The sequence below is a fragment of the Plutella xylostella genome, chromosome 7 (genome assembly GCF_932276165.1).
Source record: "Plutella xylostella chromosome 7, ilPluXylo3.1, whole genome shotgun sequence".
In the NCBI taxonomy this organism is placed as follows: domain Eukaryota; kingdom Metazoa; phylum Arthropoda; class Insecta; order Lepidoptera; family Plutellidae; genus Plutella; species Plutella xylostella.
Window position 1 is genome coordinate 3,457,192 of NC_063987.1, and position 13,471 is coordinate 3,470,662.

The following is a 13,471-nucleotide window of genomic DNA, read 5'->3' on the forward strand; positions in this document are numbered from 1 at the left end:
ATACCGAATATTCGGCGACGCTGCCGGCCGAAGCGCCGAATATTCGGCCGCCGAATATTCGGCGCTACAACCTGTTTTTTTTGTTCCTGAAACTGCTTTGAAGAAGTCGCTACAGATACAGATTATATGAGAAATGCTTATTATAAGGAGGCAGAATGCTGTGGCAAACGAGTTGATTTTTTAATTTGATAATAGTTCGCCTAGATCGGATGGCCGATCCTTACAAGTGGTGGTCAGCAAACAAAAAAACAATACCCGAACCTTTTGAAATTTGCAAAAACTTATATTTCTTCACCTGGAAGTAGCGTTTATAGTGAGAGGTTATTTTCTGAGGATTGTAACAATGAAAAGCGCTATCGTGGGCTACCAAAAAATGCTGAAATGCTCGATTTATCCAGCACAACTTACTACTGATTAATTTTAAGTACTAAAATGTTGTGATTTGGAAATAAATACACAATTTTGATTAAAATAACAAGTCATTTTTACATGATTTACTATTCGGTATTCGGCCCGAATAGTACGCACTATTCGGCCGAATACCGAATACTGAAAAAACTGGCCGAATAGGCCGAATACCGAATAGTTGCCGAATATTCGTGGCATCTCTAATAAAAACCATAGCCTAAACAGTACAGCAGCTTTCACCTACAAATGATAAAAAAAATATTTTCTGAAATTATATCACTTTACGATACAGAAGAATAGATGCATAGAATATGTAAGACGTGTTGTCTTTCACTATCATCTGTTTCATGCACGCATGACTCAGCAAATCAATGAGAATGATGCTCTTTTGTTTGAGGAGCGCGCCTTGTGATCGTACAAGTTATTATTTATTTAATTCGTGCACATTAGTGTTAAAAAGTTGTGTGAAGAAATATCGATGCAGGTAGGTATGTACAAGGGCTGCGCTTGGTTTAAACAGGTACATAATTACATAGTTATAATGGTAAGTGCGTCTTTCACAAAGTCTTTACATAAATGATACTGCCTACAACATAGTTTCAAAGAGTGCAGGATCATTTTTATTCTACAAATTACCTTTTTGAAACAGGCTCCAAGTTTCGTAGGTATACATTTTTTTTTTCGCAATAAATTATTGATCATGACATTAATATCGTTATTATAATTATTATCTAATCGTTGCGATCACCCGCGGGCTATCGTTATCACAGAATTCAGAGTCACTATCCCGCCTCAATCTCGCTACTGACTCACTATTTCGCAGAGACATTCAACGTTTCCGTAGTGTAGTGGTTATCACGTGTGCTTCACACGCACAAGGCCCCCGGTTCGATCCCGGGCGGAAACAGGATGATTCTTTTTTTATTTTATTCAGGACTTACTTTTTAACGATTTTGACTTACATAATATTTTAAATATTCATTCCCATTATGTGATTGTCCCAGTTTGTTCATCGCATTCCAAAATTAAATGGCTCTTTATGAACGGGGACTTCGGGGAGTAGGCTGTTTAGTATTGACGTCACACAGGGAATAAGGCTAATTCTAAGATTAATAAACACTAACGACATCGACACTTCCGCACATAGATTAGTCATTTATTCCCGCGTCCATTTATGGGTCGGGGTAAGAGGAAACGGCATTTAAACATTTCTAAATCGCGATAATGACACGGAACCACGTTGACAATGTGCAGGGGTAAAACAAGAGCTGGAAAAGGTGGGTAATTAAAGTTAGAAAGTGGCGCAATTGCATACAAACCGCCTTTGGCCTGTCTTGTGACTGGTACTGCACGGATTCAGCCATTTTCTAAATTGACCAGCGCGTCAGGAAGGTCGCCGACCCTTGGTAAATTTAGCTTATACTTTTATGCTTCTTCTAAATGCCGATGCCGCTGGACTTACATCGGCAGTCAGCTGATGTCTAAGTGGCAGTAGATCCTTTTTATGTATATCACGCCGTCACATCGTCAGATCGCGATCGATGTAAATTCTGAGTAAGACTCATAACGATAGCTGGTTTAGCGTTGTTGACGGAGATGCGAAAAACTCGATTTTGGTAAATAATAATCTCAGGAATTGCCAAAATTGGCATCAAAAGCGGGAAAATTAAAATTTTGATCTATACTTTACCTTATAATGATAACCGATAACTGATAACCGCTTATAGCATTGTCGTCCATAATTATTCATCCATTCGTCCATTATACATAATTATCTAGTTGGTATAGGTAGGTATACGATATATTGTATACTTATTCTATTTGGTCTAAAAGCGCTTCTACGTTAACGTATCCATGCGGGCTTTATAACGATAAAGTGTAGCAACAAATCAAACGCTTTCAAATCCCATACGACTTTGACACGTATGATCTCTGGATTTATGGGTGCTTATCCTGTCACATCAGACCGTTGCGTGGCCCCACAATCTTCACCTGTGGAGGCATCTTTATTAGAGTCTTCCGCTTTCGTAAGTCCCGTGATAACGATGGATATGGGAAACTGTTTACAGAACGCATTCTGGAACGTTTTCATTTCGTTTTCCGGATGTCTCAGCCTAGATATACGGAATGTTGGTCCATTTAATTAGTTTAGCAATATAAAACGACGATATAATAAAAATATTATAAGCACCTATTCATTTATTCATCGGTTGTCTGGTAGAGATTCAATAAGCAATAAAGCCAACTTTTTTTGTGCAAATAAAGTGCATTGCACTTTAATAGGCCTCATTGCACTACCGCGCACGATAAGTATAAATTTCGGCCACACTCGTACCTGTATATTTAAAGAGAAGCTGAAGACTTCAAGTGCAAGTACATACCGGAGTGTGTGTGTGACAGAATGTCGTGAAAATTGTGCAAGTTCTGTCTCACACACGCTCATACTTGTAAAAGTCTTCAGTTCAAGTAGGTTTATGTGTGGCCAGCATAAGAATAGGCTCCATCCTAGCAGTGACTCTTATCTGGCAGTACTCACACTGCCCTACAATACTTTGTAGATTAATTTTATAAATTCAAAACTTGTAAGATTAACCAATGCTATGTAATATCAAACATCAACATTAAACTGCTGCTTGACCTGAAATATATATGTCTATCTATCTATAGATGTATCTGTGTAGATAATCAGCTGTTTGAAGCCCATATTACAGGATCTGCCTAGTTTAGGGTCAATGACAGTGAGTCTCCACTTCTTTAAAATTTAGTAATTACAGTACTTATGCCATTGCTTGGCAAAGGCCCCCCATGTTTAGTCCACACATCCCAGTTCTACCATATGTGCTGGGGTGATTCTCAAATGACGCGATTTAGGTATGTCCAAGCCATAAAATCCATAAAATTGATAGTTTTATACCAGGATGTATTTTTTTTTAAATAATGTATCTTGTGACCGTTTTTATACATTAGTAATGTAATGCATAAATTTATAAAGAAAGCGACAATGATTTTTTAAAACTCAATATCATAAGTTCTTTGGCGCGTCCTTCACTTGATTTTATTTTTAGGTCAAGAAAACCTCACTTTTTAAAGTAAAATAAGCTTATGATTTATATATTATCATTATAACAGATACTTATGGTAATTGTAAATTAGGTTTCTATTCACTCTTAGGTTTAGTTTTCAAAAATATAACGCATTCAATTTTGTCCGAGAAAAAAAACTAACTTCTTTGGCGTAACGATACCGTCTTCCTACTCTGCGTTTAAACGATCACCGGACATAATCACCATTCGTCCCTCACCCTTCAGTCCCCCACTATCTTCGACCAGGAGCAGAGGAGCGAAAGTTTACGGAGTATGAAGAAAAAAATTTTTTTTTGCGTCATAACGGGTTTTGGTCAGGTAAGAGCCTAATTTCTTCGATTGTTACTTTCATGCTATTATTTGTTTTTGTTGCATACATATTTTTGTCCACGTATGTCTATTCAAACAGTATGCACGTGTCAATAAGAGGTTCCAATTGTACATCAGCTTTCTGTAAAAATAAATTTTAAGTGATGATTTCTAATTTCGTTGGCAATAATTTCTTTGGATTTCTTTGGCATTCTGCGCCAACGAAATTAGTTTTGATACAAAGAAATTAGTATTGAGTATGAAACACCATTAATAACGCTAACTTTATGCATTCAATGTCTATTATGGTTAATTCTCTCAACATCATCATCAGCCAATAATCATCCACTGGACATAGGCCTCTCCCAACGAGCGCCACAACACTCGTTTCTCGGCCTTCCTCATCCAACTACTACCGGCTACCCGCCTAAGGTCGTCAGTCCAGCGGGCAGGAGGGCGTTCCACGCTGCGGTTGCCTGTTCGTGGTCTTCACTCGAGAACTCGTCTACCCCAACGGTTATCGGTTCTTCGGCAGATATGACCAGCCCACTGCCACTTCTGGTTGCATATGTTGACAGCTATGTTGGTAACCTTAGTCCTCTGACGGATAACCTCATTTCTTATACGATCCATCAGAGAAACCCCAAGCATAACTAGAGAGTTATGCTTGGGGTTTCTATGGAGAGCCATAGCACGCTGAGCGACTTTAAATCGGTGGACCAGTCCTACCGTCAGTGTCCACGTCTATTGTACTAGCTTGCAGCCTCCTTGTCCAAGTTGCTTCTGCCTAGCCGAATAGTCTGCCCGAGGTAGACATATTCATGCACAACTTCGATTGTTGCCTCACCAACGACGACCGGCTCCGGTTTCATGTGAGCATTGTACATGACTTTCGTCTTGTTCAAGTTCATACCGAGGCCTACACGTCGGGAAGCAGCATTTAGGCCACTTAGCATCCAGCTAAGTTCCTGCAGAGATTCTGCCATAATAACGATGTCGTCCGCGAAGCGGAGGTGTGACATGTACTCGCCATTTATATATATGCCATGTCCTTTCCAGTCCAACGTCTTAAAGACATCCAATGAATTGGTGAACAGTTTCGGAGATATCACATCCCCCTGTCTCACTCCACGTTTCAGTTGGATAGGTCTTGTCTTGTGGTCCTGTACTTGGACAGTCATAGTATCGGTATTGTACAGACACCTCAACACCTCGATATAGCGCCAGTCGATTTGGCATCTCTGCAAGGATTCCAAAACTGCTTAGGTCTCGATGTAGTCGAAGGCTTTTTCATAGTCCACAAAGGCTAGATACAGAGGCTGATTATACTCTTCGGTCTTCTGTATAATCTACCTTACTGTGTGGATGTGGTCTATTGTACTAAAGCCTTTTTGAAACCCAGCCTGCTCCGGGTGCTGAAACTCGTCTAACTTTTGGGCAAGACCATTCGTGATAACCCTTGAGAACAGCTTGTATACATGGCTTAAAAGCGAGATCGGTCTATAGTTCTTCAGAAGGGTTTTGTCACCCTTCTGAAGGGTTTGGTCACCCTTCTGAAGAACTGTAGTCCTCTCTAGAAGCTGGTGTTGACAGCTCCAATTTGGTGCAGTGTGGGACGAAGGGTCGACTTCACCAGATATCTTCTCTCCAGCTTGAAGTTGATATTCAGAGTGCCTCGGAGAAGTCGGTGATCACTCCCAGTTTTAAACCTATTGATCACTGGGACATATCTGAAAATGTGCAGCTTGTCAGTCATAATGAAGACTTTTTCCTTTTTCGTCCTACCATCGGGGCTTTCCCATGTCCACTTCCTCTGGGGCCGATTCTCAAAGAAAGAATTCATCAGAAAGAAAGCCCCTCCCTTTCGAGGAAGTCTACAAGCATTTGCTCTCTCTAGTTTCTGCTACCAAAGCCATGATGTCCTACCCTCGATTCCTCGCATTCTTGTACTCCCACTTTGGCGTTGAAGTCCCCTATCACAACGGTGTATTGGGTCCTAGCAGTACACGTGATGCCCTAGAGATATCCTCGTATACTGCTTCGACTTCTGTGTCAGAGTGTGCCAAGGTTGGTGCATATAACTGTACGACCTTCAAGGAATACCTCTCGGTTAGTTTAAGTACTAGGTACGCTACCCGATTTGACATACTGCTGATCTCCACTACGTTGTTGACAAGGGTCTTGTTGACGAGGAATCCTACGCCACCTTGCGACAGTTGGTCGCCCTCCTGATGGTAGAACATGTGGCCGGACTCCAGGGTCATCGTGTCCTCTTCCTCTTTACACTTTTTTATACCGGTGACGCTGCTGCCCATCGCCGGCCTATGGGATTTAGAGTAGCTGTTTTTGGATGGTTATACCGCCATCATCCGGTCGCCAGAGCCTCGTCTGTTATTTAGCAGAGTGCACCACGGGCAGGTGAGGTTGGCAATTGGTTCATTCGGATGTTTAGAACCCTTGCACCCTTACGTGATCAGGTAATTATGTTAAAAACAAATAAAGATATGCGTGATTTTTAGTTTTGTTGTGTATTATTTGCAATCTACGTATAAAACTAATTTCTTTAAAATAATTTCTAATTTCTTTGTTCTTAAAACTAACTTCTTTGGGACCTTTTATAATTTCTTTGGTGTGTTTTCTAATTTCATTGGTGCCAATCTAATTTCATTGGCCCAAAATTGTTTAAAATCGCTGTAACTTTGAATCGGCTCGATAGATTTCAGGGCCAATAAGAGATAATTAAAGAGGTCTAAAGCCTCTACAATATGTGGGGTATAATATTCAAACAACATGAAAAAAAAAATGCGCCAAAGAAATTATGCTTTTGGAGCCATTTTTTGAGAATCACCCGCTGACTCCGGCTGCCCTAGTATACTTTTATTAATTTACATCATTTAGCATACATCTCAGCTCTCATTCATGAGGCATAGGGATTTGATCCTGCCATGTACCAATGAATTGTTTAGAAATAAGGAATTTAAGTACTATTATGTAACTAATATACTCTTATGAAGATGGAAAACATTGCGAGATGCTAGATGAGTATCATACATGGATTGTACTCAATCAAAAACAGTGATATGGCATATGACCTATCACATGAGTACAAATGTACAGCAAAGTGGCTTACATGCAAGTCTCTTCTAACTACCCCTTTGGGGGTAGTTAGAAGAGACTTGCATGTACAAGTCATCAGCATACACAACACCACTCCATCCCCACTACCAAATAGTAGTCAAATGTGAACTAAATAACATACATTTTTTTATGATTTACAGCATATTAGTAAATTTAAGATTACCATTGTATCAAAGAATTTAATTCTTGTAGAACAGCTGTTAGTTGTATGTTAAGATAAATAAAATTAGGATTATCTTTCTTTTATATAAATGATTCTACTGATCAATAGATAATTATAAAAGGAACTACTTGGCCATCTTCATACACATATTCTTTAAGCAATTCGGCAACTGCAGATCAAGTGAGGATCTTGATTACCACCTGTTTTCTACTTGAGCCGAATTCAAATTAGATTCCTTACAGCATGTACCTATAAACAAGGAGATAATCTAACAATAAACACGCCACCGGAAGCTCTACAGACGAAACATTACAACCAGCAAGCAGTGACGCATAATCAATAAACCAAGGTCTGAACGAAATGCAGTTGCAAGGCTTGCTTGGGTTTGCGACACGCAACTTTTGTATACAACGTGTGTCGCGCAAAGAATTCACTGTACTGGACACGTGTAAACAAACGAAAAGTTCCGCAACATGAATGAAAAAGTTAGTTTTCATACAAAGAGTAAGGCTTGTAAGATTTCATGCAAAAAATAAGTAAACATAGGTCAACTTCAACTTACCCGGCGACAGGTGATTGCAACTTGGACACTACGACACCAACAATGCACTCAAGTACAAGATTCTCACAAAAACAACACAAAATCACTGTGAAAGTTTAATGAAAAGTTTTGCTAAAGTCTTTCGCACTTATTTTCATTCAAAAATCACTGTAATATCACTTGATTTGGCTGCGTTTGAATAAAAATTGCATCAAATGCACCGCAGTCAAGTTTTCTGCTCCACCTCCCCCGCACCCTGCACTGCATTCTTCCCCCCGCGCTGGCCCACAGTTTGTTGTTATTGCAAATACTAGTAACGCCACCTGTTGAGGATGGCGTGCAAACCAAAACGTCAAACTTGCGTTTTGTTATTGCATTGTTACCAAATCCAACGCCGAAAGTGACTGCCTTAAGCAGAAATTAAACGCATTTGTCAGTGTTGCCAGAAAGAAAAATATGACCTTTATGGTAGAAATAGACATGTTTTTGGATTAAAACTTACTTATTTTTTAAGTAGGTACAGTGCGCCAAACTTATCTGTTCCGGTGAGAGCTAACTAAATTGATTCATATCTCATTTCTTACTAATGAATTGTATATTACGTAAAAGATTATATTGGTTTATTAACACCGCAAGAGCGAATTAACAATACTAGCAAACTTAAAATCTTATAGTATAAAGAAATATTAGACATTTATGTACGCTGTCACCGGAACAGATAAGTTTGTGGCACGTATGCGCATCGTATGCGATTTATCATTTGATAACCATTGTTCATACTTGGATTAGTTATTTCTATATCATTCCTTAGTAGAGAGGGCGGGGCAGGGTGCGGTGCGCCATGCATAGATGAGAATGGCACTGTAATAGATTGCTTACTACAATCAAACAGTCGAACTATAAAGTCCTTTAATAAATATAATAGATCGATTAAATACAGTCTTCATAGTTCATGACTTTATAGTTTTATTGTACATACTTGTACAAAGCTCATGCGTTCCACCTTCCACTTACACCTACCCTTACTGGGTTTACATTCTCATAGGGTAATTCTAAACAAAACCTTCTAAATAACACAATAATTTTATTAATAACTTTATCTACAAATCTACACAATAACTGATATCTTAACCAAGTTGCGTCTTCGGCGTGGTGAACGTGCGTTTTCTGGACATCTTCTTTCTGTTCATCTGCAACTGGTGTAGCTTGTTGTAAACCTCGCCCCAGATCTCGCTTTGGTCTTCCTCAGGGATAGTTTTTCTGAAATTTATAAGTTGATCAGTAAAAGTGTTTTCGAAAGGAAAGTACAGTGGACTGATAATACATGATAATAAAATGGGTTTTTATTTGTAAGATGTGCGCTTTCGATAGCGATTTGTATGACATCTTAATCAGCGCCCCTGTCGGTAACATAAGAAACTATTACAACGCATACATACTCCAGTGAACCGCATAGCCTATCGAATTAATATTGACTAGAGTTCGAATTCACAATATTCTGAAGCATGTCTATGTTATACACAGGACTCAAGAAGAAATAAGTAATGTATTTACACAATTATTTAAGTATATTATTATGCTATAGCTGGGAACCTTTGGTCAAAATTAACTGCATTCTGCACCAACACTATTCATTTAGTATTCAGCAGGGTTTATGCCAGCAATAAAAATGCAGAAATCCAGGAAAGCACTTGTGCAAACTCTTAACGGATAAGGCACCCTACTTCCCCAATATTTTTATATCAACCACTGCAACCTTTGTTTGTTTCTTGTTTTGTATTGTATTATTTTCTGTAAGCATTTTGTTTTTGTTTCTATTTCTGTTTTTATTACTCTGTTTCAGTGAGACAAATAAATCTTTTTTTCTTTCTTTAATTTTCATTGCCAGTATAATCACCCACTTTACAATTTTCAGCATATAAAACCCACCTATACTGCTTCATGAGGTCGAACTCCTCCCAGGGTGTCTTGCGCAGCTCGCGGCGCTTCCTGTCCTTCTCCTTCAGGTGCTCCTCGATGTTGGAGACCCCCTGCAGCTCCTGCCGCTCCCAGCGCTCCAGCCACGGACGCGGCTTTAGCTTCACCTGGAAATGAAAATTACATACTGTTACAGAAAGAGCCCCTTATCCAAGATTTACGTTCATATGAAAATTTTATATTTATACCTACTGTGGCGACATCTATAATGAATACGCGCAAGCATAGAAGTCAAGATATAGATCCAGCAAAGAGATATCAAGGACGACCAACAGATGGCATGGAAGAGTGAAAGCAAAATACCAAATCCTACATCGCGGTATCTAAGAATTACAGCTACTCAGTATATATACAGAATCCCGACATGTAACCGTCGGGCAGTTGCCCACCAAGCTAAACCGCCCAGCTTGGTCGGAGGATCCTCCCTTTTCAATGGAGGAGTGGCAACACCTTCGCTCCTCCATATTGGTGACCCCTACAACCTGAACCCGACCTGATGATGACCATGCAGAACAGCAGCAGCAGAACATCTTCCACCATGTCGATGACCTCACAGACGATCAGCAGACCTTCCAGCAGCTACAAGATGAAGTCCAGCAGTACCATCACCCCCACAGCATCCTTCAGCAGCCACCCGAGTCAACCAGCTTGCAGATTCCATGGGCACCGTGACCACCAGCTTGCAGCGGAAATGCGCGAGCCTGGTCACACCCTCGAGCAGACAGACTGCAGCGACCTTGCAGTGCACTTCGGCCAGCCGTAGCAGCGTCAGTCCAGGGTCCACCTATCCTGGTCGAAGAAGCATTGGGGCAACGCACCGGAACAGTCGTAGCAGAGCGATCCTTGCAGTCCACTTCAAGCCGGTACGATCGAGCGTCAACTCTCCCGGTTGGAGCTGGATTGGGGACATCGCCACGCGCCTAACCATGCACTACTCTTCAAGCCGGTACGATCGAGCGTCAACTCTCCCGGTTGAAGACGAAAGTGGGGTTACGGCGAATGAAGACCGCAGATAGTCCTGAAAGGCGGACTAGCGGCAATCTGGCCTGGTGAACAAGACGTATCAGAAGCACTGAAGAATATCGACCTACGGTCTCGGGGGGGAGTGATGTGGCGACATCTATAATGAATACGCGCAAGCATAGAAGTCAAGATATAGATCCAGCAAAGAGATATCATAACAGATGGCGTGGAAGAGTGATAGCAAAATACCAAATCCTACATCGCGGTATCTAAGAATTACAGCTACTCAGTATATATACAGAATCCCGACATGTAACCGTCGGGCAGTTGCCCACCAAGCTAAACCGCCCAGCTTGGTCGGAGGATCCTCCCTTTTCAATGGAGGAGTGGCAACACCTTCGCTCCTCCATACTACGATGAATAAAAACATTTGACTTAAACTTTGTTAGCTCTTGCACCTTTAGACCTAGGGGATATGCACAAAGGTTCCATACGAGAGAGCCAGGTGCAGGTACATACACGGCCACAGAGAATAGAATGTAATAGGAATAAAAAGTAGGTAGGTACTATGTGTTAGTAGTACAGGGTTTAATCCTCCTGTATACAGAATTTCATGATTTTTGTGTAATATGGTAAGATCTTTATTTGTAAAAGAGTAACAGACTGATAGTAGTCGACTAAGTAGTAGTAGTGGACTAAGCTGGAGCGAGGCCAAAAGTACAGCCGAAGATAGGCAGAAGTGGCGGACGTTAGTGGAGACCCTCTGCACCTCTGGGGTGCCATAGGAACAACAACAAAAACAACAGACTGATTGGTTACATTGTGTCCAATATCTTAAAGTAAGGAGACAATCAGTAATGCCATTAACTTTGCGTTACATACACATATCCTGCTAATATTATTAATAAATGTTCCTTAGCAGAGTACAAACCTGAACAGGATTAATAGGTACTGGAGTGCCTTCGGGCAGGATCTCCGGGTCCATGTCGAATGAGAAGGTGCTGTACTCCGGCAGAGCGTCCCGCAAGTAGAACAGCTTCTCGTCCAGCCTCTTCTCTAGTCTTAGAACCTGGATCTTCTGGATTGTCGGGTCGTACAGCTCATAACGGATCTGCAATTAATATTTGTTTTATTTTAGTATACATTATATTTATAATTTAATAATTTAGTATTTTAATCCTGTATAAATAAAGTTACAGAAATCAGCTTATAGATTTGGATGGCTGAAACTACATATTTTGATAATTCACTAATGTAATCATACAAATTGTGCCACACATAGTTAAAAAACACTCATCTAAAAGACTCAACATGATGAGTACTTTTTTTTATATGATTATAGTAAATTGAACACATAGTAACCCTGGTTATTGTAGAGGTGTCTCTCCCCTTTGTTTTATTTATAAATATTAGTAGCCTTTTTAAGTAACAAAAGAAAGATTCAGTATCTACCTGGGTAACTCTCTACTCAGAGGACAGATAACCAAACAAGTACACATTTCTATATTTATTTTACTACTATGTATCACATAATAAAAATAGTATTAATTACCTCAACTCCCTGATGATCCACCACATTTCTCAGTGTGAACTCGGCACGCAGGCCGCATCCCTTGCGCTCAATGCAGATGCCCACAAACCGGTTGGTTTTACCCTGAGCGTGGGGGTCTGATATTGTCACACCGAGAATTGAACCTGAAAATATAATGTTTGGTGATTAAAATCTTTGTGAAGAAAATATTTTTTTACTTGAACTGCATGTGTATTGTGTATATTACATAATCCTTACTACAAAACTTACAATTAGATAGCATTATTTTAGTAACGCAACATGGCCATGGCTATTGCCACTTAACTTAAAATTTAACAAAATGAATGCTACAGTTTAACTTTCAGTTACATTTTACAAAATTTTTATCACCCCAAAATTGAATCTAGATTTTATTTAAGTGAGTTGCAGGCACTAACACACCTCTTGATAATACAATAAGTTCAAGTAAAGGCAGAACCTACCAGATACTATTAATTCTAATTGTTTTAATCTATTTCATGCAAATAAGACATAAACTCTTAAGAGCCTTATGTCTGGTTTATGTGATGTTCAATAAAGAAATATTCTATTCTATTCTAATGTAGAGACAAACTTACCAACATAAAACTCAGGTACATCAATCTGGCTCCTCCTCTTCAGCATGTCAGCTCTCTCCAGCTTCTCCCGCAGAGAGTTACGCCACTTGGGGTTGGGGTCGGGCAGGAACTCGGGGTAAGCATGTCTGAACTCCACAGCGGGGTTGGACATCCGCGGTCTGCGGCCCACACGCTGCTGCTGTGGTTCAGATGGAACTGATTCTGCTTCTGGGGCTTCAGCTTTTTCAGGCAGCGTCGACATCAGACGGCACTCTGTAAATGGAAGTTTTTAAATATAAAACTTTATGCTATCGTCTTTGTTGGTGAAGGTACATATATTTAATCAGGAAACAAATAATTTAATACCAAAAATTTATGTATTGTTTGTTATTTTGAAAACTAACCTCTCCGAAGAAACCATCTTGTAACAGAAAAGATGTCAGCACCGGTCTTTCTCACGGCTAAAGCCATTTGAAGGTGTATTTAATGAGTTTCACTGAGAAACTTTATAAAATAGGGCTTCTATCACGATAAATAAAACTAAATTCAACAGAAAACCCGGACAGAACAAGAGCAAGAAAGAGGAAGATTTCAAAATCAAATCTGTCATCAGTCAAATTTGACGGTGGCAGATTTCACCAAGATTTCACAGACTGGTATCAGCGGAGAACATAGACATGAAATAATCTGTGCAACTTTTTTGAGACAGTAGAAACACCAACATTTAATTTATAACAGCGCACCGCTTATACCACAACGAGA

General features: G+C 39.9%; 1 protein-coding gene and 1 non-coding gene across 2 annotated transcripts; one reads left to right on the forward strand and one right to left on the reverse strand.

Moving 5' to 3' along the window:
- The first annotated feature begins 1,242 nt into the window (after nt 1-1,242).
- On the forward strand, nt 1,243-1,315 carry Trnav-cac. Its single transcript has one exon. It is a non-coding gene; the product is annotated as a tRNA-Val (tRNA).
- Nucleotides 1,316-8,706: 7,391 nt separating this feature from the next.
- Nucleotides 8,707-13,308, reverse strand: LOC105382633 (39S ribosomal protein L19, mitochondrial). Its single transcript, XM_038106702.2, has 6 exons — nt 13,114-13,308; nt 12,731-12,982; nt 12,135-12,277; nt 11,514-11,693; nt 9,572-9,726; nt 8,707-8,902 (listed from the first exon to the last, which is right to left on the reverse strand). Exons 1-6 carry the CDS (start codon nt 13,178-13,180, stop codon nt 8,770-8,772), a joined length of 930 nt encoding a protein of 309 aa, XP_037962630.1. The 5' UTR covers nt 13,181-13,308; the 3' UTR covers nt 8,707-8,769.
- Between the last annotated feature and the right edge of the window lie 163 nt (nt 13,309-13,471).